The 26012-nt window shown below is 43.4% G+C and overlaps 1 protein-coding gene across 7 annotated transcripts in view; it reads right to left on the reverse strand.

The window, feature by feature from the left end:
• Positions 1 to 26012, reverse strand: part of TAOK3 (TAO kinase 3) — a 139767-nt gene that overhangs the window by 7067 nt on the left and 106688 nt on the right. For all 7 annotated transcript variants that reach the window (XM_043497797.1, XM_038373986.2, XM_038373988.2 and 4 more), the window contains 5 exons: positions 25039 to 25245; positions 14564 to 14698; positions 6259 to 6495; positions 5538 to 5666; positions 2430 to 2633 (listed from right to left, as the gene is read on the reverse strand). In XM_043497797.1, coding sequence (XP_043353732.1) covers positions 2430 to 2633; positions 5538 to 5666; positions 6259 to 6495; positions 14564 to 14698; positions 25039 to 25245 — 912 coding nt within the window. The remainder of the gene's footprint in view (positions 1 to 2429; positions 2634 to 5537; positions 5667 to 6258; positions 6496 to 14563; positions 14699 to 25038; positions 25246 to 26012) is intronic.

The raw sequence follows: 26012 nt of genomic DNA on the forward strand, positions 1-26012 counted from the left end.
TCACCAGCCCTTGGAGATATTTGCTGCTGGCAGTTATAGATCGGTGACATGCCATCATAGGCAGTCCCATCATAGCATCCCCTCCATGAACTGATCAAGCTCAGTCTTGAAGCCAGTTAGGATTTTGCACCTACTGCTCCCCTTGGAAGGCTGTTCCAGAACTTAAGCCTGTTTGTTGATGGCCAGTTTATATCCATTTGTTCTTGTCAGCATTGGCACTTAACTTAAATAACTCCCCTTCTGGTATTTATCCCCCTGATGTATTTATGGAGAGCAATCGCATCTCCCCACAGCCTTCATTTGGTTAGGCTAAACAAGCCAAGCTGTTTGAGTCAGCTCCTTAAATCTCCTCTTGTTAGCTAGGTTCTCCTTTCCTCTGATCATACTAGTAGCCCTTCTCTGCACCTGGTCCAGTTTGAATTAGTTTCTTAAACATGGGAGACTAGGATTGCACACAGCATTCCAGATGAGGAATATGCCAGCATAACTCATTCCAGTTCAAAAAGTGAAATAAGCTATACTGGTGAAACTGTTCACTAGGGCAAATATACCACTATAACTACATCAGTAAAATAAATAAAAATCACATCCCTAATGAACACAGGTAAGCCAGTCCATAGTGCAGACCCGCCTTTGGTGTAGCAACTGTGACAGTTAAGCTAGGAAAAGAAAAGCAGGTTCAGAGCCGTGGCTCATCTCTGGCAGGGAATCAGTACTGCTAAGTATGCAATGCCTAAATTTAACTGAACTGCATCTGATGGCCAAGGTCATTAGCCAGACTCTGAGATACTGATGCCCTTTCACCCTCTCATCCAAAGGGATCCAGTGGATTTCAAGCACTCAGTACTTCAGGCCCTGGTATCAGTGATGTTTTGTGTCAAAAATCTTCACCTGGCACCCTCATAAAAGACTCACTAGAAACACAAATGGATTGAACCCCTTCCACAATTCTGGGTTCTAGTGCCAGCCAGTCCAAAATGAAAGGAGATGCCCCATTTTACACACATTCCTTTGCCCTTGCCATGGAACGAAAACCTCACTGATCACTGACGTTACTTTTCTGTTCAAAGGTAATGGCGAAGTTTTTCAAAAACAAGTCCTGATTTTGGGTGTCCCACAAAGGGGCCTGATTTTCACAAGGGTTTAAGCACTTTCCTTCTGAAGATCAAGCTGCTTTTAAGGCAGCTCCTGTGGGACACCCAACAATCAAGGCACCCAAAATTACCAGTCGCTGATGAAAATCTTGGCCTGCATGTTTATCTGTGTAGCTACAGATTTATTTCTTTACGTCTCCCAACCTGTGTGTGACAGCCTGACACTTCCTGTTATAAAGAACCTGTTTTCAGTTGCTTATAGTCAATCTTTAGCCATCTAGGCTGAAGTATTTCATGTCTCACCATTCTGCTGCCAGCAAATACTTGTGAAACCCACTGGCAAACTGTCCCGTTCCCCACTAGTGCTCCCGTTCATTTCCGTTGCAGCTGTGAGCTCCACACTTCTGCAAATCAGACCCTCGGGTTTCAAGTCAGGCACCCAGAAAATGAGGAACACAAGTTAATGACCACCTATGAAAAGCTGGGTGTAAGTGACCTGTGCCCAGTATCACACAGGAACTTTCTGGCAGAGGCAGGGATAGAATCAACATCCTCCTTTAGCACAGAATACTGATCAATCCCAAAGCAGGTCCAGCCTGTGCACTGAATGAGGCAGTGGTCCTGTGGAATAAAGAGTTTTGAATGACATGATCACATACTATCATACTGCATATGCATGAGGGGGTTACATTAAGGTTGTACAGGCAACCTTAATAGTGCCATTTCTAACTTTTGAGTGCTTGACTTGGCAGCTTTAATATTCTTTTAATGCTGTCTATGGGTGTAACATCTACTTCTAGCCATTTGACTGTTCATAACAAACCCAACAGAGTGAAAACTGGTCACAGGACGCTACTGCGTGCATCACCGACGTCTCCCAGGGATACCCTTAACGAGGCTGGTACACACGGCAGCTGACTCTCTCGGGTCTCCTGCCAGAGAAGCCCAGTGGGGTCACCCAACAAATCCCATGCCAAGGAGACCGAGCAGACGTCTTCCACTCGAGAGCCTGACGACCAAACTCAATATCTTCCCTTGGAGCTGCCTGCACCAGCAAGAGGAGCCTTGTTGCCACTACAGCAATTGCTTACTTGGAACATTAACAGCCAGAACGTTGCACGTATTTTTAGCTCTTTATGCCATTTAGTAATTAGAAACAGGAAAAGCCAGTACCAGGGAACTAGCAAGAGCACCACGAATCACCAGTCAGCCATACCCCGCCCTGCTTCTAGAACCTCTGCTTTACAGCCCTGAACACCACAGCTAAGAACGAACTAATCAAACAGTCCAGCAAGGGAGAGGTTAAATTGCGCCAAATATTAAAGAGTGACATACCTCCCGAATGTTCTGTTGCTCCATCTCGTGCCTCTTAATCATGGTTTTTCGCCTGAAGAAGCGGCAGTTTTTGTCGTAGTAGAGCCTCTGCTGGCTGAGTAGATGAGCCTCCTCTTCGGCCTGCGTGTGCTGCAGATTCTCTTTGTGTTTGGAGATTCGCTCTTGCTTCTCTTTTTTCGGTGTGCTGTGGTCCTCGTTCATCTCCTGGGCGCGTGCACACACACACACACACACACACACACGTAATCAAGAAACCAGTTGCTTCTTAGGACCAACCTGCCTATCTAGGTGATGCCCATATGAGCCCTCTGGAGCCAGATGGTAGTGGTACCCTCACATGACTATGCACTACCCTTTACCTGCTTATAACAATAGTAGTAGTAACACCATCACACTCTACTCCTGTAAGTGCCTTTCAGCCTAGGATCTCGAAGTGCGTTAAAGACACTACCCCTCACACCACCACTGAATTCTGTTTTACACAGGAGGATCTAGGGACAAATGACTTGCCCAAAGCCTACATAAGCAAGTCAGTGTGAAAGCCACAAGTAGAAGCCAGAAGAGCTTGGATTCCAATTCTGTGCTCTAGCTACTTAGCCACCAACACCTGAGTTCACGATCAAGGCAGTTCTGTTTGATTCTTTGATAATGATACTATCTAACTTTTATATGGTGCTTGATGCTAAGAAGGAAATTCTGACTCCCTGAACCAGTTTATAAAGTACAGAAGTGAAATCTGTGTGGAGCTGTTAGCAGTGAAGCACACCCTACTGGAAGGCCGTGTTCCTTGTACTGATGAATTGACACCTGGCTTCCTTTATTCCGTCTGAACCAGCACCTGCAGCCTGGATGGTTCTTTAAAGCCACCAAGGGCTGGCAGTACCAACATCTTTAATGATTTCAAAAAAAGAACCTCAGGTATGTAGTGAAATGCTCCCCAGTCCAGTCTGGCTTTTCCTCAGGGGGTCGCCCAAATGAAACCATAGGTATTACTAATCCCAGTTTTTTAAATGGTACCAAGTATCCCATCACATGTGAAACACAGTCCACCGGGCACTAAGTTGAGAGCCACTGCTTTCATTTGGTAACTACAGCTGGACTGGTTCCCGAGTCATTGCAAGCCTGGTTTGCTTGGAGACCCTTTGGCTGGTTTCTCAAGCACAAATTTATTACAAAGCTCTGCGACGTACAGCAAGAGTGGAACCCTGGGGTTCACAGGATCCCGATGGGTCCCCAGCCCAACCCCTCTCTAGCTGAACTACTATACACTGACTCCAGGGGGATCAGAAAGAGGAAAACTAAAATTACTGGCAGGGCAAACATCTATGGGGTTACAGAGAGCAATGATAAGAACACAATGTGACGGCATCCAAAGCGATAGCTAGAGAGCACTCCAGGAAGAGAATGGGTAGGACTCCTGGGTTCAATTCCCAGCTCTGCTACTGATTTGTCCTGTGACCCTGGGTAAGTCATTTAACCCTTCTATGTCTCAGTTTCCTCAGCTTCAAAATGATGATATATTTATCTATCCCCCCATCCCCACACATAAGGTTTTTGGTAGCAAGTTTAATAAAGGAAAGGTTTGCAAAGTGCTTTTGATTCCCAACTGTAAGGTGCCATGTAAATGCACATTATGTCATGTACTAAAATAGACTTGCAAGGCAAGCCACAAGAAGACCACCACCACAGTTTGGACAGTTAGTATACTTGCATTACAGGCTATTTGAGCTGCAGTTTTCAGTGAAACTTTTTCAAAATACACTTTTTTTTTGGGGGGGGAAGAGTTTCCACTGATTTAATGGTGTAACACCCCTGGGAAAACAGGATATTTGGGGAAGGTTTTTTCTGTTTGAATTTCAACCAAGTGTTACAGCTCAGTGAAGGTAGACTAGATGGGATGGAGGCAGGCTAGCCTGCTTGTTCTCAGACACCCCTGAGGGCTGATTAGAGTCACTGTCTGGACACGGTCCCCCCAAGGAGCGTGACGTGTGCTCAGCTCTGCGAAGAGATGGGGAATGGCAAAACAGTCCTTGTGGCTATACCAGGAATCCCGTTATTTAATGAGCAACATTATAGTGGTGCCAAATGGGCCCTCAGTCCAGGCTGCAGTGTGTTTTGGCCACAGCCTCAAGGGCGTCTGGATATAGAATTATACTGGGGGGAGTCTCAGGCATTTTTGCTTCCTGGGGGTAGGGATGTAGTTGGTTTATTTTCTGATCAGGAGTAGGCAACTCCCCCTTATACATTAGTCAGTGCCTGGGCAGCTGATGTGACGTTGTTTAGCCTTAGCATGCAAGGCGGGACGCGGTTCTGGAGATTCCTTGTGTCAGTCAGCTCATCACAGATAAACCATTGCACCTTAAAGGGCATTAGTAAGTTGAGGCTGGAAGCAGGACTATGTCAGGCCAAGCTCTTTGGACAGGGAACACTCCAAGAACAGTCCTGCTGGCTGCCTTTGGAGCACTGAGGCAAAAGCCTGCTCATTTCTGCAGACTTCTCCTTGTCCGTATTTTCTTAAGCACACATTCAGCAAAGTACTTAAAAACATGCTCAAGTACTTTGCTGATTCACACCCTTAATGAGGCTCTTCTTCTGCTCCTCCTTTGCTATCTTTTTTCTCCCTGCACTTTATGCTAACTAGTCCCTTTGACCTGGTATGCATGTGGTTTGGGGTGGGACTGGCTGTATACATAGCCAGGCCATTTATCCGCTTTGATTTTGTATTGGTAATGGCTGGCCACGCTGACGACTATTGGCAGGTGCCTTATCAATGGTTTAAATAAAGCCGATGGCCACATGGGTGCTCTGTGAGGGATGCCAGTGGGAATTCTCCAGGAGCTCTCCTTTTCCCTATGACTTTCAGTGTCAAATATCCTGCTTTGTGGAGATTCACCTGCCTGTATCCAGCTGCTGCTACTGAGACTATTAGCAAATCACTCTGGAACACTGCCAGGCTCTCCCAGTTCCTGAAAGCCCGAGGAGTTAGCAATCTGAATTTAGATCGCCATGCGGTAATGGGCATTAAACCACTATGCAGGCCCAAATTTATCAAAAGCAAAGCTTGGACCATACTTGCTCAAAAGCTCTTTGAAATGTGGTGATTCTTACCTCTTTAATCTTTTCCTTGCAAAGCTTGTACTGTTTCTTCTGACTTTCTAAAAAGGTCGTCAGTTCTTTCTTCTGCTGAGCCAAAATCTGTTGCTGGAATTTCTTCTCATCCGCTGCAGTCGCCTTTGCCTGAGAGAGAAAGCGTGAGTGAGCGAGCAAGCGAGCGCACAAAGTCTATCGGCGAGCAAGCTGTAATTGTGCATTCGGCCGCTCTCGAACCCTGCGGCGCAAGATCATAGCACATCAGTATTCAACCACATGAAAGTTTAATTGTAAAAATCTTACCACCCACATACATTTAGGAATTTCTTAGTGTTTCCAGTCTCCTCCATCAAAATTGAATGTGAAATAGTTCATTCTCAAGGCTAGGACAGTGCAAACTTCTTTACCCTACCCAATTAACATGCATCATCCCATGACCTAGAACCACCATATCTAGGGCTATGAGGGCAGTTCAGTCTTCAGGGCCAATTCTGGGAATGCCAGCAATGTTACTAGTCACTGCCAACTGGTGATTGGGGACACGTGTCCATTAGGAACTAGACTGAGATCCAGCTGGTTTGGGTAAAACACGCTACCAAAGCACCCTCAGACAGTAGCCACTTGCAGCTCCCAAAGTACATGTTTTAGATATGGTTGAACAGTCTTTCCCTGGAGATCACTTGCAATACTTTCCTGTTCAGTCTCCTGGCCCAAATATGCAATTCATTGAATTACTGACCTCCTTCTCCATAATAGCCACTTGCTTCTTGGCCAGCTTCTCCAGCTCAATGGACGAGTTGTTGGCATGTGTCTCCACCTCCTTCTGCAGCTTGAGGCGGTGCTCGTCCATCTCGGCCTTCAACTTGTTCTCCAGGGCGATCAGCTGCTTCTGGTGCTGGCGCCGCATCCGCTTATAACCTGACATCTGTTCCCGCAACTCGTTCTCCTGCTCATGCTCATGGATCTGTCTTGTAACCTGATGTCATTGAAAAGGAAAAAAAGTCATTAGAAGCTTCCTTTGCAGGCAGGTCTCCTCTTCACAGCTACTTACCCGCTAAGCAAACTCCCAGAACTCACAAACGGACTCGCCAGGAACACTGCTCCAAGTTTTTATAGAGGCAGCTACTGTCTAATGTCACAAACAGCCCAACATCGAGGAATCGTACAGGCCATGAACGCCTTTTGCCTGGGATGCACAGCCAGATTTTTCCACATTATTAAGGGGTTTCAGTGCACGTTCAGTAACAGAACATGCCCTGTTCCTTGCAGGAAACGCCCAGCCATTTATGAAGAAGAGAGGCAGGCAGCTCGCTGATCAGGTTAGGGAACCCCAAAGAGCACTTGGAAACAAAAGCAGCTCTAAGACCTACAGAGTTCCTCTTGGGCAGGGTTCATAAAATGGTCACGACATGGGGGGAGAAACAAAACTTCTTTGCTTCTATCCCTTATTAAATGCTTCTTTCCTATGAGGAGCTGCCTCATTCCAGGCTTCCTCCCAAAGCTCTGGAGGGTGGCTCACTTTCATCATCTACCCCCATCCATTCCCTTCCCCTACCCGCAATCTAACCTAGAGTAACACCAGAACAAACCAGGTCAGCACTTTTCATTATTAAATTGCCTCCACTTTGCAGGTTCACCTTGAGACTGCTGGCCCACGCCCTCCTTTCACTAAAACTCATGATGGAAACCCTGCATCTGGCCATTTACATCTGCACCTTATATGTTATACCTCGTTTCTATCCCATAAGGATTCTCTACCCCTCGATTTTCATCTCCCCCCCAGCGACTGCAACAGCCTTACATTCTTCCTTATGGGTTGTTCCTGAATGATGATCAAAAGGTGCTTGCCAGTGTTATTTTCTGCTTCCAGTGGATGCTGAAGCTGTGTTCCTGTTTTTATTCTATTGACAATCCACACACACAGGCAGATCTCCCTGCTCTCAGGTTCCCATGAGTGGCACACACAGAAACGAGGCGCTGGGTACTGCACGCTCTTTAAAGAGCGATCCCGCCCATTGGACCCAGTGTTCCAAACACAAGGGCGCACTGTTCCATAACCGAATAGTATTAACAAGGTGGATAATACGGTCTAAGCAGATTACAAACACTATTCAGCTGAAAAACTCACAGGGTGCACGTTGATTTCTATGCTCCAAGTGCAGGCGTGTGAAGGAGAGGTAAGAGCCTCAGTTATGCCAGGAATTTTAAGGAGAAAATACCAATTGCAATGCTCCCTGTTCAAAGGAGAGCATTGTCACACAGACCACAACCATCTTCATCTTGGTAAATAGACAGGACCATAGGTTTGCCTAACAAAACCACCATCTCACAGTCTGCTGCTATTCACAGGTAGTGGCTAGGGCCTGGCATGGATGGCACAAGGGCTACAGTCTCTGATCCCTGCAGTAGGCTTGCACTCCACACTTGCTCCACAGATTGAGCAAGAAGCAAATGGTGCTCAGACCTTTAACTGAGACTACAGAAACTTTACAAAACAACTCTTATTCTCATGCACAGTGGCAACTTTCTCTGCAGTTTGGGGGACCACAGCTTCTGCGGGTAGCTAAGCTGTGACCACAGCATCCACAGAAAGAGAAGTGGAAGGCACTGCATCACCACAGCTGCTAGAAGGTGTTAAGAAGCAACAGCTGAGCACTGACTTAGGATGGGGTGCATCATGGGCCATTGGATGGCTTGTATTTTAACAACAGATGCTTTTGCTTATTAAACATTCTTTGGCCAGTCCAGCATTTTAAGACAACTAGCTGGCAAGAAGCAGCAATCAACAAAACCATCTAAATCAACAAAACGGCACAAGTTTGACAAGGCGGCTGAGATGCCATTGGGAACAACAGTATTGGCTCTGTAGAGAGAAATCATGGTGGCTGCATGCTCAAATTCATCCCAGCCAAACCATCTACCAGAGCTGTAGAGTTTTGTTCTGCAGCGGGATATGAAAAGCAGCTCTGGATGGAGGATAGGAAGAGTGCTGAAAGGCCGTTACCTTGTTGTGGGCTGAGAACAGCTAGCAGTATGTAATAATGAACCACCAGTAAAATTGGAGTCAAAGGCCCAGAATAACTGTTGATAAGAACAATGGAATTTATGGCACAAAATGGGGGCAACCACTACCAATGCAGGGAAAAAAAAAAAAAAAAAAAGAAACATGCATTTAATTCAGAGGAATGTATCCACCTAGACCATTCATTTTCTGTCTCAATAAGGCTCCATTCCCAAGGAGAACTTGTGGCTGTGTTAAAGCTAACCATGTGCAAGAGAAAGAAACATCTCCTCTTTACATCAAGGATCACAGGACACTACTCTGAAGTTAACTAGACTGATTATACACTTGCATGCTGGCAGTAGGAAGCGAAACCAACTATGGCATGATGAGTGAGTCTTCAAATGGATACAATGGGAGTGAAGGTCAGTCAGATGTTAATGACACAAAATCATAAGAACAGCGAGGAAGCACTATCACAACATGTTAATGGCACCCTTAACTATACAAGGACATTAAAGTAGTTTATGAACAATAGAATCCCACAGATTATAATGGATAAGGGAAGAAGACTATTTGTTCACTGCAAAATTATTTCCAACATGATCAGAAAATGTCAGAATACTTTAAAGCTAAACATACTAGAAGTTGTTAAAGTTCTGTGTTGAAATAAACATACTGAACAGTTGTTAGGACAGCTACAGAATTGAATGGCTGAATAAAATACAACAGCTTTTACCAAGGCTTATTTGTCCCCCATTTTTAGTATGGTTAAGGGACGTGTAACCAGGTGTCTTTTCCAGCCTGCTCCCAACCACTCTACACATTATGCAGAATTCAAACTCATCCTCCCTGAGATTTGGTTTTACTAACAGATATTAACAATAAGAAAGTTTCGCTCAAACCTCCTCCCCAGCTCTAGCCATTACTTGGATTCCTCCCTACACACTACTCAGCCTGCACACCATATCCTCTCCCCAGAGAGCCATGCCTACCTCTCACATCCAAGTGAGATGAGCAACCAAAATCCACATAACCATTTTGCAGAAATATCAGCCCGATAGCAAGGAGGGGGAGGTGTTTCAAGAAAACACGCCCAGTCTTTTACAATGAGAAAAAGGACTATGAGAAGACAATAGTATCAACTGAAGACTTTGTGGGCAGGGGTTGAGGTACTGTCAGTCAGGTGATTCTGTCAAGAGAAAGACACACCATGCGGACAGAATGCCATAGATTTTCAACAGACCCAGAGAACAGTATATTAATTAAAATAGACATGTCTGTATTTGGAATCCAACTGGCCTGATGTTATTTTAGTGGGCAGACCCATAGAACACTGCCTTCATGTACCAGATGCCTAAGGAGTTTAAGGTCCCAGAGTGAGAATACAAGATTCCTTTGTCTGCATTTTGATTCCAAACAGAGTAAGGCGGTCTTCAGTTGAATCCACATTGCTACTGTCACTATCTCTCTAGGATTTTAAGCACCAAAGGCCATCGTCTCAAAAATGCATATTAAGTCAACAACCATGAAGGTAGGCATCCAAAAGTGTGGTTGGTCCTTGGAAAAAGGGGTCGAGCCCAAAATAAATAAATAAAATCAAACAATATTGTTACCGATTTCAGAGTAGCAGCCGTGTTAGTCCGTATTTGCAAAAAGAAAAAGGAGTACTTGTGACACCTTAGAGACTAAAAAATGTATTTGAGCATAAGCTTTCGTGAGCTACAGCTCACTTCATCGGTTCCACTGAATGCATCCGATGAAGTGAGCTGTAGCTCACGAAAGCTTATGCTCTAATAAATTTGTTAGTCTCTAAGGTGCCACAAGTACTCCTTTTCTTTTTGTGAATATTGTTACCGTCATCCAACCCCATCATGTCTCTAAATGCATGGATTTGACCAACTTCCTTTTCAGGGTGGAGGCTGCCTGACATTTGTGATCAAGATGCAGCATATCCTGCATTCTTTCCAGGTGAGGGGAACTGGGATTTTCCAAGCTCCAGAGCGGAGGTTCTTGAATGGTGGCCTGTGGACCACTGGTGATCTGCAAAACATGTGGTTCATCATCTGTGGAGAAGTGGCAGGGCACACAAGGCTGACGCCTCCTATATTGCATTAATTTCAACAAAAAGCACATGGAGCGCTTTCTCCTTGCTGTCCCATGTAAGTGATGGCTCCTGTTGCCACAGGGATGTGACGGAGTTGGAAATGGTCTGAATCAAACAATGAGAAAGAAGGTGGCTCTTGAAATACTCTGTTAAATAGTGGTCCACACTATGAACAAATCTGAGAACCTCTGTCCCAGAAGAGGACTAAAATCCTCCTTAAAAGGCACAGCAAGTTAATCATATTCTTGCCTGAATAATTTTTACCTACTATTGTTACAAAAAATACCCAAGATCACTGTCTTTGAAAGAGATTAGGAAAAAAATTTGTTTTCACAGCTTGTTTCCTTTGTGCCTCTAGCAGCATTTTGTGGGTAGTCCATTTCACTGTTTCTCCTATAAAGTCAGTCAGTTTCCCTATTGTTTGTGTGGTGCTCCCATGCAGAAACAGGGCAAAAAAACCAACCAACCAACCAACCAACCAACCAACCAACCAAAAAAACACATTTAAAATCAGTGGGAAAGTGTGACTGTATAACCATAACATTTATCATGGGGTTCAGGGGTAGATGAACTACCTAAAATGACTTTTAACTAATGTTTGGAAATGGACTACGTTTCAAACTGACAGTGCCCTTTTAGAGACACTCATCTCTTCTTGAAGGCCTGCATTACAGCAAAGTCAGACCAGGGAGAGCCTGAAGGTTCAGAGATCACAGATATTGTTCCTGAATTCAACCAGCTGGGACAGAGATTCTGCAATATACCCCCCTCCCTCCCCAGAGCAGAATGCATGCTATCTACAGTGCTGTCCATCTCAGGCTGGGAGTTTTGAGGGAGTCTCATTGGAAGATGATTTTTCACCCCAACAAAACAACTCATGTTTACACAGATGTTTTCATCCCAAGAGATCACTACTAACAACATCAGAGCAGTCCATGGCCTTTATGAAAGTCATTATTTCTCTCAACTGCATAACTCTTCAGGGATTGGGGGGCAGAACCCAAAGAAAGCAACTGATAGATAGCAATGGGAAGTGGTCTGGGGAGCAATCAAATCTGCTCTTATTTTAGAAGATGCCAATGCCATGGGATCTAAAGTCCATGTAGGGAAGACAGGACCTCACTTAAGATACCTTATGGAAGCAACAGAGTGAAAATCAACTAGAAGAATGGAGAACTTGAGATCTGAATGGCTGGTTGCAGGGATGCTAGAAATCTCTCACCTGATGCTCGCTAAGTAACCAACCCCCTTCTGGCAATTCTGAGCTTTCCCTCTGTATGCGCACCCTAAAACAGATCGGAGTGAGGATGGGTTATGAATCCTCCCAACTCCATAGAATTATTAACTGCCACTGTAGTGGCATATAAGCCACAAAAAGGTTATATAAATGAGGTCTTTGAATCAAAGGGGGAAAAGTCACTGATATAACCAAACTGAAAGAAAACAAGTATTCCCATTATAAAGTGAAATAAAACACACACAAAAGATTGTAATATTCACACATGCAACTACATCCCCTCTACCCCTGACTGTTTTTAATGGGGAAACAGTTTTAATCTTTTCCTTTGTATTCAGATAAGGGAGGAACAACAAAACCTTCACATGAGCTGCTCCTATATGTTGCTTTCCTGTCATCCTATTTCATTCCTGGCATAAGAAAGGACAGGGAGGTGTTCTCAGATACAGACACTGGAAGCAGAAGGATGAAAGCGTATGGATGAAAGGAAATCTCACGCTTCACCTAAGAAGAGGGTGGTGCTGGTTGATATACTGAGAGGATTTAACCGGTAGGTATCATCATCAGTCTCCTATTCACTCTTGCCAGAAGACACGATGGTGCGCATGCACCGCTGCACACATGTCAACTCCAAACCAACCCAGCATGACCACAAACATACTTCACCCCAGAAACGTGCCCCGTGGAAATGACAGGAAAAAATAAGTTCCCTACTCAGCCTCAAAACCCCTTTAACTATATGGGGATTTGGTCACGTAGGCAGAGAAGCTTTAGCAAATCCAAGTGTCCCGAAGACCCAGTGCACACAGTATCAGCCCCAGAGGAGGCTGCCATGAAGTGGGGTTTAGGAGTGACCTTGGGATGTAAGCTGCCCTGAGCACAGGAGTTCAATGGGCTGTCTGGACAATGCATTTCATCTTCACATGAGCACACTCTACTGGCTGGCAGATGGCTCTCAAAACTCCTCCATCGCCATGGGATAACTTGTTGATAGCAGAATTCACTGAAGTATGAGGTAAAGGAATACAACTCCTGGAGAATTACAAGGTGAAAGAGAACAGGAATTATGCCCTCTGGTGCTGGGGTTAAGGTAGTGAGGAGCCTTCCATGGCAGGTAAAAGATATCAGCCAGCAAGATATATTATATAGTTGTTTTTGGTTTTTTTTTTGGCTTGTACAATGACATGTTGAGTAGTTTATCATTTGTCCTCCAACTCCAACTTGACTGGAAAGAGGGTTTCCTACTTGTTCAGTGCGGACAATTGCTTGGCACTGTACAGTCTACAAAAACAGACAATTCCCAACACGGGAATATCAAAGAAAGGGTGTAGGGTATCTCAGGTCCCTGCTGGGTCAGGAATGCTGGTACAAAGACCTCTAATGCACAGGTTTCTAGGTCACCCTTTTAATTTGGGGGGAACAATCAGAGCATGTGTTACTCAGAAGTACACCTGGGAAAAGAAGCTCACTTCCCTAGATGCAGGACAAAAACAGGAATGGTAGTGGTCTGAATTCCACTGCTTCATTTTAGGTTTCAGCAGCACAAATAATATTAATATCCCCGCTGCACAGGCTTTAACCTAAGGTTAACACACACACACACACACACACACACACACACACACACACACAGGAGCGGGTTGTGGACGGGAATCATCAAATGGTGGTGACGGGGAAGGGGGAATCATTCAGATACACACTAAAACAAAAAGGGGGAGGGTTACCCATTGTAATTTCTGGGTTGGCCTACGATGATGTCATAATAGGCAGCAAATACAATTGCCAGACACTGGATACTTTGTAAATCTTCCTACCCATGTGACCTCCAATGTCAGTTTGGCTGAAATATTTAATATTTCAATTTTATTTTCAGTTTAGGACCCTGTTTCTTGCTTATGCCATCTCTCTCTCCCCCTCGGAAGGCTGCTGCTGATTTCAGGCTATGTGTATGAGAGAGACAGAGAGATGGTGGAGGAGGCAAGGAAACTAACTCTTCTGGCACACACCCCTTTTGCTACTACAAAGCCATCTACACGATCACATTTGCAATAGTACAAATGCTGCCGGATCCTGCCAACCCCTTCTCCTCTCTTTGTGAGCCCACAGGCTGCTGTAAATCCTCATTTTTTGGAGCCAGGCGATGTTTTATGGGTTTGAATGGAAAAAAAAAATGCAGTAAATACAGTTGCTTGAAATAAATAAATCAATGAGCCATATATAGCCAGCAATTCATCCCTGGGAGGTAATTGTCTCATTTTTTTAAATGATCAAATACATCAGCACTTGGATTTTTTTTTTTTTTTGTCAAAAACCAAAATCAATTACCTACCTATACACATGCAAATAAATATATATGCATGCACACCGATTAGTCTCTTACTAGTAGTCACCACTAACAAAAGAGAGAGATGCAACATAGAAATTAAAATCAAACACATTTATGGGTGAAGTTGCATAGGCTGGAAACATACCCAGCATGGATTTTTTTTTTTTTTTTTTTTAACATTTCTCTCTCTCTCACACACACACACCTACCCCCCCTTACACACACACACACCCTTACCCTTTCTGTGCAATATCTAGTTGCTATGCCAACAAAAAGAAAAATGGGCGAGAAGAAAATTCTTAACCCTCTTCCCAACCAAAGAGAGAGAGAGAGAGAGGGGAAGATGGGGGGGGAGGGAGGGGAGTTTGCTTACCAAAGATGCTGATTTGATTGTGGCAAAGCGCTCTCGGTTCCGGTAGTGAAGGGCCTGATTCTGGACTGACTGGGTAGGCCGCAGCTCAGGCCTGTGATCCCTGTGGCCCACCTCATCCCTTATAAATACATGATCCTGCAGAAATGGATAAAAACAAGGAGAAAGTCCAGCTGTGCTCTTTCCTCACCGGCTGCCTCTTTCTCACCCCTCTTTCTGCACAAGCACTGCTGTTTGAAAGGCATAGTTTAGCTCTCTGCTAGCCCCTGCAGCTCCCACAGTCCAAAATGAATAAGCAACACATTGCAGCCTTCAGTTAAGAATGTCAGCTGATCGCTAGTGGGATGCCTTCTGAATCCCTGGCTGAATTTTTTTTTTAACCTCCAGAATTACATATGTGCAAAAAAACGAAGCAAAAGCACAAAGCAATGCAGAGCAATCAGACTCTTCACAAAGGTTTGCTTAAAGCGCTGCAACCAAATAATCCCGTTAAAAATGTGATTTCCATGTCTAGCCAGGAGGATGCCGTTCCCTTTTAACACAGGAGCAAGATTTTGCCTCATTCCCTTTCAAGATTTGCTTTCTCCTTAATTTGATCTTTTTGTCTGCTAGCTGCTCTGAAGAAGGATCATTCTGCCTAAAAACATTGCAGGCTTGCAGAGATCAGCTTCCCTATCTTGTGCTTGGAAGCCTCAGTGACCACTCAGGGATCCTGCTTTCCAGTCATGATCGTGCACAGTTCTAGCACTTTCTCTCCACAGCCTCGCAAAGGGTTTTTTTTTTTTATTATTATTTAAAGAGACAGCTCATAGGTTTACCACAAATGATCTTCTCTGAAATCTCTCACTCTCTAGTTGTCAAAGGCTTAAGAACTAGTGATTTTTCAGCTGAAATACCATGCATTTAAGTGTTGTAACAAAAAGCAGTATTCTGTCGATCGCTCAAAATTCATGCCCTCTCCAGACAGGCCTGTGAAAGTCCCTGACGGTTGACTTGTTAAGAGAAATGGCTATAAAGGTGACTTCCAAAAGGAAAAAATATTTGCAAACTGTGTTGCCGGATCAGCCCAGCCATGTCCAGTGCACTGGACATCTTGCTTAAGAATTCCAACTGCTGCTCTCACCAGTGCAGATTCAAAGGACCTAGCACAGGTGGAAGCTCTGGAGCAGACAGGAGTTGCCAACTCTTGTCATTTGGTATTTTCTTAAAGCCTCAGCTCCTGAAGTCAATTACATGAGAATCTCTGTTTTCGTTAAAAAAAAAAAAAGTTTCTAGCCCTTCTGGCTATAGAGTAAAGGTTGAAAACGGGACTCAAAGGCCCTCATACCAGAAAGCAAATAAAAAGATCCACAAACTAATTTTTTTAAAAAAATCTCCTGATTTTCAGAGCCCTGATTCATTATTTTTTGAACACTTGGTGAAGGCAACACTGCAGATGGCCACTGACTTCGTAGCCATCCTGTCCTCTAGACCAGGGCTGAACAAGATTAGAAACCACAGTTACTGGCTAGTCTTTACTAGTATTCCCACCAGTGAGTACTACTAGTAGGAAACTATGAAAAAACTCTAATGCAGACAAGGTATGTCTTGACATGCTTCTTCCTCGCCTCCTAGGAGCATCTCTCTCACACACTTTATTTTAGAACCATATTTATCACCATTTTACCCAAATTCATGGACTTTCTATATTGTGAACAATATGTAGCAGAAAAGTAAAGGATATAGGAAATGGATATAGCCAGACGTGAACCACACATCATTTTAAGGTGCTGAGAGCCAATAGTTTTTCTTGTGTCCCCCATTTTGGGATTTTGCACTCTCCGCTACATCTCACATTTGAGCTTTGGGCAGGGTGGGAGGAATAGCAGGGTTGTCACGGAACAGAATTTACAATGGTCCTTGTATTTTTAGCATCTTCCCTCCAGGCAAGAGAGAAGATGCTAAACAACCTGCAACCCCTAAATCAGGTGGGGACAGGGAAGGTTTAAAAATTGGAGAGGGGGCAAGGAGAGAAAGATTAATAAAAGGAAGTCTCTCTAGAAATAGAAAGTCTGTGGACTGTTAGAAAAATTTTATTTTATTTTGTATTTTTGTCATCCTGATGCTGGGCATTTTGTTGGATTCCAATTACTTTTAACAGAGGCAAACACTCTGTAAGCTTAGAGAGCAGCCATACTTGAAACTAGTCTGAATTTTAGCTTTCAGCTGTGTGTGCATTAGAGAGGGAGGAGGGTCTAAAAATGTATATACATACCTGATTGAAGCTAAAGCTTAGATCCCAGTCTTTACTGAAATATCACGATTAAATATTTAAATTTCAAGAATATTTTTCAGCTAATTAGGTTCTTGTGGGTCTATTGGGAAAATATCAATCTATGAAGCTTTGTAGGATCAGAATGTTCTGGGTGATCAGGGGCTCTGTAAAAGACATTATTCATAGGATAGGCAACAGTGTTCCAAGCAGATGGACCAGCCTCTAAAAATAAATCTTCTGGAATCCTAGTATGGAACATTTTTAGAAGTAGATTACGGAGGACTTCTGAAGTTCTCTACACTGCAATGGACCAACCCAGGGAAGAGGGGCAAGAGTGAGTGGCCAGGGTTGAAACCTCCTTTCCATTTGCCACAAGACAGCCTGAAATGATGCCTTCTCTTTGACGCTGATTCATTAGTTTTAATTTCCCCCCCATAAGAAATAGGCGGGTGAGATCCCTTGGATTCTCTAAGGGGTGGAGTCTCAAGGATTAAAACTGTGTCCTCACATCTTCATGCGCAACTTCCATTGACTTATGTGCAGCAGCATCTTAGGGCAGCCCGAGAACAGTCTGCAAGAGGTGAACAACATAAAATCTTTCAACAGGCTTTTATTGATGTAGTTGAGGTACGTGGCAGTTAATTTGTAATCAAGCACACAAAAAGAATGGAAAATTTAATGGATGTAGAACCTGGTGTAGACAGAAGCCCAACGACTGTCCTTGGAATCCCCGAGTCAGGGTTCGGGTCTTCTGCCTCATGCAAAATCTCCAACAACCCTGGGTAAGCTAACAGGGCAACACACACAGAGAAATTTATCAGGTTGGCCAGGAAAAATTATACATCTAATCTTTATAGTTGTCAAGACCAATGGGTGACATTTTTGTAGCAGTGACAGCTAGCACCAAATTGGTAAAAGGAGTTAAGACAAATGAGACATGAGGACCCCATTCTCCTTCTGCCAGTGAAGCATACACTGGGCGGTGAAGCCAAAAGCTCCTGAGAGAGAGGTCTAGCTACAAGCACAAAGAATGGGTGTCTATAGGTTCCATCTATTGCTTCCTTTCTGACAATAGCCTGAGCAACATCTACGAGTTTTCAGCAGACATGGGTCCTATCTGGAACCTGGTTCCAAGCCCTGTTGTATGGGTCTTTGAAGATGTTAGGAGCCAAACTTGGCATCTCAGGCCAACCTCTACAACCAGACCATTGGATCCAAACACTCCAAAATTTGGGCAAGTTTGGATCTGGGTCTATCCAGGCCTAAATGTTGTTGACTTGGACAGCATAAGGCATATAACTGGGTTCAAACAGGCTCCAGCTAGCTATTTATACGGTTCCCATCACCATAGCATCTGCGCACCTTATACGCAATGACGACTATTCATGCAGCATACCTGTGAGGCAGTAAGGTACTATCGTCTCCACTTTATAGATGGAAACCTGAAGCACAGAGGTGAAGTGACTTGCCCAAGGTCCCACAGGCAGCGTAAGGAACTGAATGCCAGAGTCCCAGTCCAGTGCTATCAACCCAAGTTCATCCTTCCTCCTCTCTGCTCATTGAAAAACAATCTTTAAAAGCTAACCCACTACACTAGCGCAACCTTCTAAGGACATCTCCATATTCACAGCACTCAGAACAGAGTATATTGTGCTAATAATATCCCCTCCAACTGCTCCGATCACTAAGTCTGATCAAGTTTTTTCCTGACCACACGCATGAGAATTAGCTTAATTCGGTCTTTTTTTTTTTTTTTTTAAAATAAACTGACCCATGCCCAAGAGCATTAGTAACAGCTGCATGGACCAGGACACACTTCTGAAACAACCTTCGCACACATGCTCAAAATATCTGCAGAGCAGAAGCCAGCAATAGCTGGGGATGAGCAAGTTATATATGAAACAAGAGTGAACTCAATATATTAAGTATATATGGTTTGAGCCTGTTCACACTGAAGTCAATGAGAATTTTGCCTTGGATTTTGATGGGAACATGAGCAGACCCACAGATTGCCTTAAGTGTTTCAGTACATAAAATCACTATTGCCTGTGCAATTCTGTGGAAGGTGAAGCAGACATATTTAAGTGCAAAGAATCTAGGCAATACAACATTAGAGAAAAGTCTCCATGATCTTAGCCGAGACATTTGATTGGAGAAATTCATATACGTAGAAAAACTGCATCAACGCTGATCACATCTGATCAGCAAGAAGCTAAATTCCCAAGCTTTCCTTTGCAAAAAGAGCATTCACTGACATTTTGTATCTTGACTGAGGCTAGGGGAAACAAGCAGTTGCACAGCAAGCAAATTCCCCTCAGACAGTTCAAGAGGACAGATGCTACCTGGACAACAGCATCCCATAGACCAAGAGACCTGCCAGCCTTCTAGACACAAATAGGAAAGGGAGCGTTACTGAACTAACCAGGCTTAGGACCCTAAAGGGAACGTACAACAGAGTTGTGACAACCTCCTCCATTTCCCAGAATTCAAAGGGGGAAGGAATAAAACAATGAACCCCACACCATTCAGTTGAGCACAACACATTGGAAGCATCAACAACCTGCAGGTAGGGTCACATTTCAACAAGAGTCGCTTTGGCAAAAACTCCATGTTGATACCAATGCTTGGAATCATTCATGGCTCGTGGGCAAATAACCACATCTTATGCTCCACACGCAGCCAGAGCCTCCAAAAGTCCCCACTCATCCCTCCCAACCGGAAGGAAAATCCTGGAGATTTTACTCGTTCTCCAGGGGTAAATCAGAAACCTCAGCCTGTAGGGCAACATACCCCTATATATCCATCCACTCTACATATACCGGCTGTGCACCCAGTATCCCCCCCATCACTGGATCCAGCCAGGATGCCACATACGCATCATGGAGCGGAGAGGAGTCATGTCTATACAACATATTTTGTTTTCATTTGTAGGTAATGATTTGGAAAGTTTGTTAAATTGCAACAGGTAGGTGGACAATGGGTAGAGAAAAGAGGAGTCGATTTTGTTTGTGGAGCTTAACAAATGAATGTTCTCCTTTCAGATCTCTTGTTTTAAAAATGTTTTATACAAATGGGTATTTATTTACAAGCTGACATCCTAAAGAATTCACCAGAGAAATAATATTATGGAGAAATGCTAAGTGCTTAATGTTGGTAGCAGCACACCACTAGCAGCCCTGCACTGTGGTTGAACAAAACAACAATGTGGAATGTGATACTTGAAAAAAAAAAAAAACAAACAAAAAACCACTCCTCCCCCCCAAAAGACTACACCTTTATTTGTAGTAAAAATGCTGTTCTTATTACACCCTATCTAGCTGAACTATTGTGATGTAATCTCCCAAGGAAGTGCTCCAAGTCCTGTCACTTGGCATATTTAGCTAGGACAATGTCTACTAAGACACTACAAGACACACAACTGCAGGGTCAGTTTGATGGAGTGGTTGACAATAAGTTATCTATTATGTGCGTGAGCCAAAAAGGAAGGACGCGGATGTGCTGCTGAACAGCACCCTGGTAAATATTAATGCACCAAAAATTTCCCCTTGCCACTAATGCCGAAAGGGAACAAACCATATGCTCTGTCTGGTTACGAAGAGTTACCGCCACAGGCAACATGTTTTATGGTGAAAGTGGCATTTGGAACATCGTCATGCTTCCTGCTGCCATTACTGCAATGGGTTTCAGTTCTTTACGTTTACGATGGCACCAGCATCTATTCCTCCCTATAAAATAAAGGCACCTGTAACTGCTGATTAAACCCTAAGAAGGCAATTCTCAAATGCCACTCCAGCTAGCATTATTCAGAAGTCCAAACGAGTATAAGAGAGCATCTCTGGAGTACCATGAAAATGGTTATGCAGGATGGACAAATCAAACCTGACCAACGCTTCGCATTTCTAATGCGCGCAGCAAAATAGTATCTGGATGCCATAAGGAAGGAAACACAACCTTCTGTCCTCCAAGGACCCACTGACAGTATTTGAGCTTTGTTGCTCCTGGGTCATGTGGCTTTGGAAGCATAGCACAAATTCAGAGTGCAACTGGCACAATTTCACCCCCCCCTTCAAGATACAACTGTTTGGACTGCACTAGAGATGTCATTTTGCCTGCAATTCGTAACCTGAGTGAATGACTGAATCCACTTCCAAAGGGAGATGATCAGGGGAATGTAGATCCATAAGTAACATTATCTTTGGCTAGAGAAGTAGTTACCCAACTCTCTCTCTAAAGAGAGGTTGATCCACGTTTCAGCTAGTAAATTAGTGAGATGCCTCTCCATTACACTAGCCAGATTAACACAGCATACAGAGAGGCAAACACTTGGACAGTCACCTTGGGAAGGAAAAAGCTCCCAGGTAGCTTGTGGGAGCTGGATGGAGAAATGATAGACATCTGGGCTTCTTTTAAGAAATGTGGTGTTGGTCACTGGAGCAGCAGACTGTTCCCTCAGGAGGTCCTACAGCTGCAATATGATTCAGGAAAGGGAGGCTGTGGAAGGAGTGAAACTGCCTGCCACTCAAGCCCATTTATGTGTCATTGGCTCTGTTAGTACCAGCTGTGACAACTGGCTCAGAGTTGATATGAAGAACTACCCACCCTGTCTAGAGAGAGGCAGCCTTCCCCTATACTCCCATCTACAAACTCAGTCTTGCTCTGCTGGACTTTTAACAGATGAGCTCAAGTGGCCTTTATTCTAAACACAAGCTTAGATGCTACTGACAGCCAAGGGCTTTAATTCTCTGTCAGAGATTATGTGCCTAGGAAGGGCTTGGGACACACCTTCTCCCTGCAGAGCTTAATGATGTTCACAAACGTTATATGGTGTGAGCGAATTACCCACAAGTACCAAGAGTTACTATAACCAGAGCAGCTAGATGAGAAACACAAGGTCATTTCATTTATTTTTGGCCAGAAAGCATGCTCCATTTCTTCATTTTAAAAAAAAAAAAATCTACGGCTGTTTAATAGAGGTGAACATGGCAGTGCAAAGGGTTTGGCCTGCTTCTTATGCTTCACTTAGAATGCAAAATAGCTAGTAACAACTGTGAGGCTTAGAATCTTTGCCGGGGCACTCAGACTTTGCTCAACCAAGGACTTCATTCGTGTCTTGCTAAGAACCCAAGGCCTGCCTCTAATTTACATAAAATGGAATCAGTTGCAGCTCCTGTCCAGACTGGCCTCTCAGATCAAGAAGGAGAACTGCATGATGGGACCTGACACCCATTATTAGTTTTCATGACATCACTAAATTATTATAAACTTTTAAGCGGAATGTGTATGAGAAGAGATTGATAGGTTTATAATATTTTAAGATGGATTTCTTTAAAACATTAGCATCCTTATGTAATTTTGCCAGCTTGTGATGTTTTAATAGCTTTCAGATAAATAAGATTGCATTATTATTAATAATCATTTACAGAGCATCATAAATGAACATGGCACTTGTTTTATTTTGATAAGGGTCAAATCCATTGCGTGAAAGCATGCGAGTTAAGTGAGACTAGATAATGGCTAGATCACGCTCAGAGACTTATTTTAAATCAGTATTTCCTTCTTTTGTTTTAGAAGTTGGTTAAACTGAAGATGAAGACTTAATTTTAACTGGACCTGAGCTCATCATGACTTGTGTGTGGTTAAGGCTCCCGAATGACAGTAACAACCTATTGTTCCCATGGTACTTTTTCAACTGCCAGTAGAAACACAAGATGGTGTGGAATACTTTAGAGCACAGATTATACAGAGACATGATTAATATGGGCACTAAGCTAACAAGAAGTCTCAAACTTTCACTAGCAAACTTTTCAAAGGAGGAAACTTTAAGAAACTAAAATGTCTATCTTCAAATACTGTAAATACACACATATAAAGCCTATTTTAATTTAATTTCTATGTTTTAACCTCTGCAGTTAGCTTTTATTAGCAGGCATGTGCATTTATAACAAATATAGCTAGATGTGAGAATTGCTATCACCAAACTAATAAAATACTGGTAAAAATAAATATAAAATATAACTTTAATGTGATATGTTGTACTGCATACCTATGTATACACTCTGCATTTTCCTGTATATGGAGATATGGCAGAAGACAATAAAAAGTTAACATTTGCCAGACGTTATCAGAGATCTATCATATTGTAAGTATAGGGGGAGAACAGTGATTTTCTCAGAATATGCGCTGTGGTAACTGATGGCAAATGCTGGCAAATGTTGACTTTTTAATGATAACCACTATACAAAAAGAACAGACAATTAGCCTAAGAACACTTATTTTTTCAGTGATCTATAAGTGGACAAGAGTGCCTTAAATCACAAATATGAATGAGTGCCAAGGCCGCCTCCTTCACTCCTAAAGCTCTGAGAAAAGAAACGTACTCAGCTAGTTGGTGTCTTAGATGTTAATTTCATAGAGTGGGAGTGACATGTGCATGCAGAGTGCAACAATGAATTTATGCAAGAATATTCTCCTGGCCAACAAATATACCCATCATAGCCGTGTCACCAGTAATATACATGTCTTCAGTCATGAGCACTGCATCAACACTGCATGTAAGCCAAGAGGTATGGTGGGAATTTTCAAAAGGTCTAAGGAGTTAGGCACCAAATTCTCATTGGCATTACTTGAGATGGAAGATACTCAGCACCAGACACTGACAGATGTACACAAATCCTGAAAAACTAGACCATAACCCTACCCATCATCCTGTATTTATACACAGGAAGTATTGTAAAATTACTACAAAATGAAACTTTATTCTTAAAATGAAGAGCTACGCCATTCCTATAAAATAAATGCAATTCGTGTCTGATAGGCACTGCACACGTTTTATTTTCATGAGCTGTAGTGACATTTACAAGCCAGTAAAATCATTGTAACTTATGAAAACAAACATCCACATCATCCCCCTGCAAAGTGTATCTTGTACATCTTGGTATTACATGCAAATGCATAACAAGAAAGAATAAAAATATTTAATTTCTGAAACCTACATAGAATGAGAGAAAGCTCCAGCTATGATCAGGGACAGCATAAAGCCTCTGGAGCATCTTCTTCCCTCCATTAGGGGGAATATGTGAACTGGTGTTTCACACTTCACCGCTGTTTCCTTAAAAAAGGTTAACGCTGAAGGTGGGGTTTCCAGCATATTTGAGAAGGAAAATCTGGGAGTACCCTTTAGATTAGAACTAAATTATGCTACTTCCCTATCAGTACCTTTATAAATATACATTATAATTTATTGCTTGGTAATTTATTGCTTGAAGGTACAATTGAATGCACATGAGAAAAGTCTTAAATTGCAGGCTTTGTCATTTTCAATGACAAACTGCAGTTTTATTTTTTTAGACAAGCTTGTTTAGAAGAATAAGCATTTAAAAATGGTTAAAACTAGGCTTTGCTGTTATCATGCCAGTGAGAAATTCACACTTCTACTGTAGCACTGTACTGTGGGATGTTAGCTTCTCTAGCTGCAGAACATCACTATATATACTTTTACACTCTTTGTAAATGCAGTTACAGCAACCACCTCGATTTTACTGTCCATCATTTGCAGACACTACTAGAGGTATGTAAAAGTTAATTCTGAAGGGCAAGTGCAGGGTTAGCGCCTGGCCTGTATCCAGATGACTTCACCTCTGAAGCTGCCACTCTAATAAGCAGAACAGATAATCCGTGAAAGAGACAATGAAAGAGCAGTACAGAGTGGAATTTTGCTTCAAAACTGACCTCGCAGGAGTGCTTCAGTGTGCTAAACTCCTGTCCAGAGGGAGGATCCAAGTATAACTCAGACTTTGGTCACAAACCATGACTGCTAAGTGGTACCTTAGTGGATGCAGCCACTTCGAACCACAAAACACAATGTGGCACAACTGCTCAGAAGAGAATGAGGATCGGAAGCCTAAGAGGTGTTGCAGGCAAGGATGAAGGGGCATATGCAGAGCTGGGCGAGAAAGCATGCAGAGAACCTACCTGCTCGATGGCTGGCTTTCAACAGTGCCGTCACAGCAACAGCTTTTTATGATTATTTTCAAAGATCACTTAATTGCTAAAGCCAGAAGAGAAACAACACAAAGAGCTTGATCCCACCAGAGTCTGCTAAACCTCCTGCTCTCACAACAGGTTAGCTCACTACACATTGCTGTGTTGGGCCTTAAGGAACCTGAACCCACCTGAGGGACAGAAGCTGCTGCCTGAGAGCTGCAGAGAGCCCCGGAGAACATACCTTCTTGTGCACCACAGAGGACGTGGAATTAATTGTGCTCTCATCGTCATGCATCATGACCAGTTCAGGGCTGCTCTCATCCATGACTTCCTGCATGCTGTTCACACTGCTGCTCTGACTGCCTGTGCTCACAGACATACTTGGGATGGAATGGTTGCTGCCCAGACTGTCCATCTTCCGATTCAGGTTTGATCCATGCTCACTGTCCTGCAAAACAAGGGGCACCAGAGTTACAAACACTGTAGGAGATGAACTGCCTAGTGCATATTCCTGCAGTGCCCAACATTGCTCTGCAAGCCTGCAGAGTTACAGGTTCTCTGCCGCTTTTTTCCAGCACCTAAATTCCTTGTTGTTCGCCTCCTAAAGGCCAAACCAGACATCACCCTAAGGTTACAGAGGCTCTCAGTCAGTTTTCTCTTCTGTGCTCTGCTGCCATAGCATCTCAGGCTGCAAGCCAGTTCTCTCTCAAACTAAGCTGGACACGATTAGTGTTTGACTGGGAACCTCCCAGGGAACATCGAGGTGCTGTTGTAAGTCGTGCCGGTGATAGAGAAAGGGGCACTCTTCCCTCAGAGTCTGTACTGAAACAATGCTCCAGCCACTACTAGCTGAGGCGCTGTGTATTGGAGATGTAAAAACTGGGGTCCTGACTGTTTGTGATCCCTTAGGAATCCCATGGCTCTTTTCCCAGGAGCAGGGGTTTTAACCTTGATGTCCAGGCCAAACAGAAATTACATTCTGTCAATTTAAATGATGCTTGTAGTTTCTATTACGATACACAGAGTATCCTAAGCACTTATGCAGGTGCTGTGTACTTTTAAACAGCTAAGTTGCTCTGTAGAAGAGGCTGTACTACAATGGGTGAAAGTATTACAATACATGATCTCACAATTATTTCTCAAACACCACGCTAGAACTTGCCCTTTTTTCTACAAACTTAAAAGGAGTTGTACATCCTGATGCACAAAAGTAGC

This window comes from Dermochelys coriacea, chromosome 15, assembly GCF_009764565.3.
Source record: "Dermochelys coriacea isolate rDerCor1 chromosome 15, rDerCor1.pri.v4, whole genome shotgun sequence".
NCBI classification, from domain to species: domain Eukaryota; kingdom Metazoa; phylum Chordata; order Testudines; family Dermochelyidae; genus Dermochelys; species Dermochelys coriacea.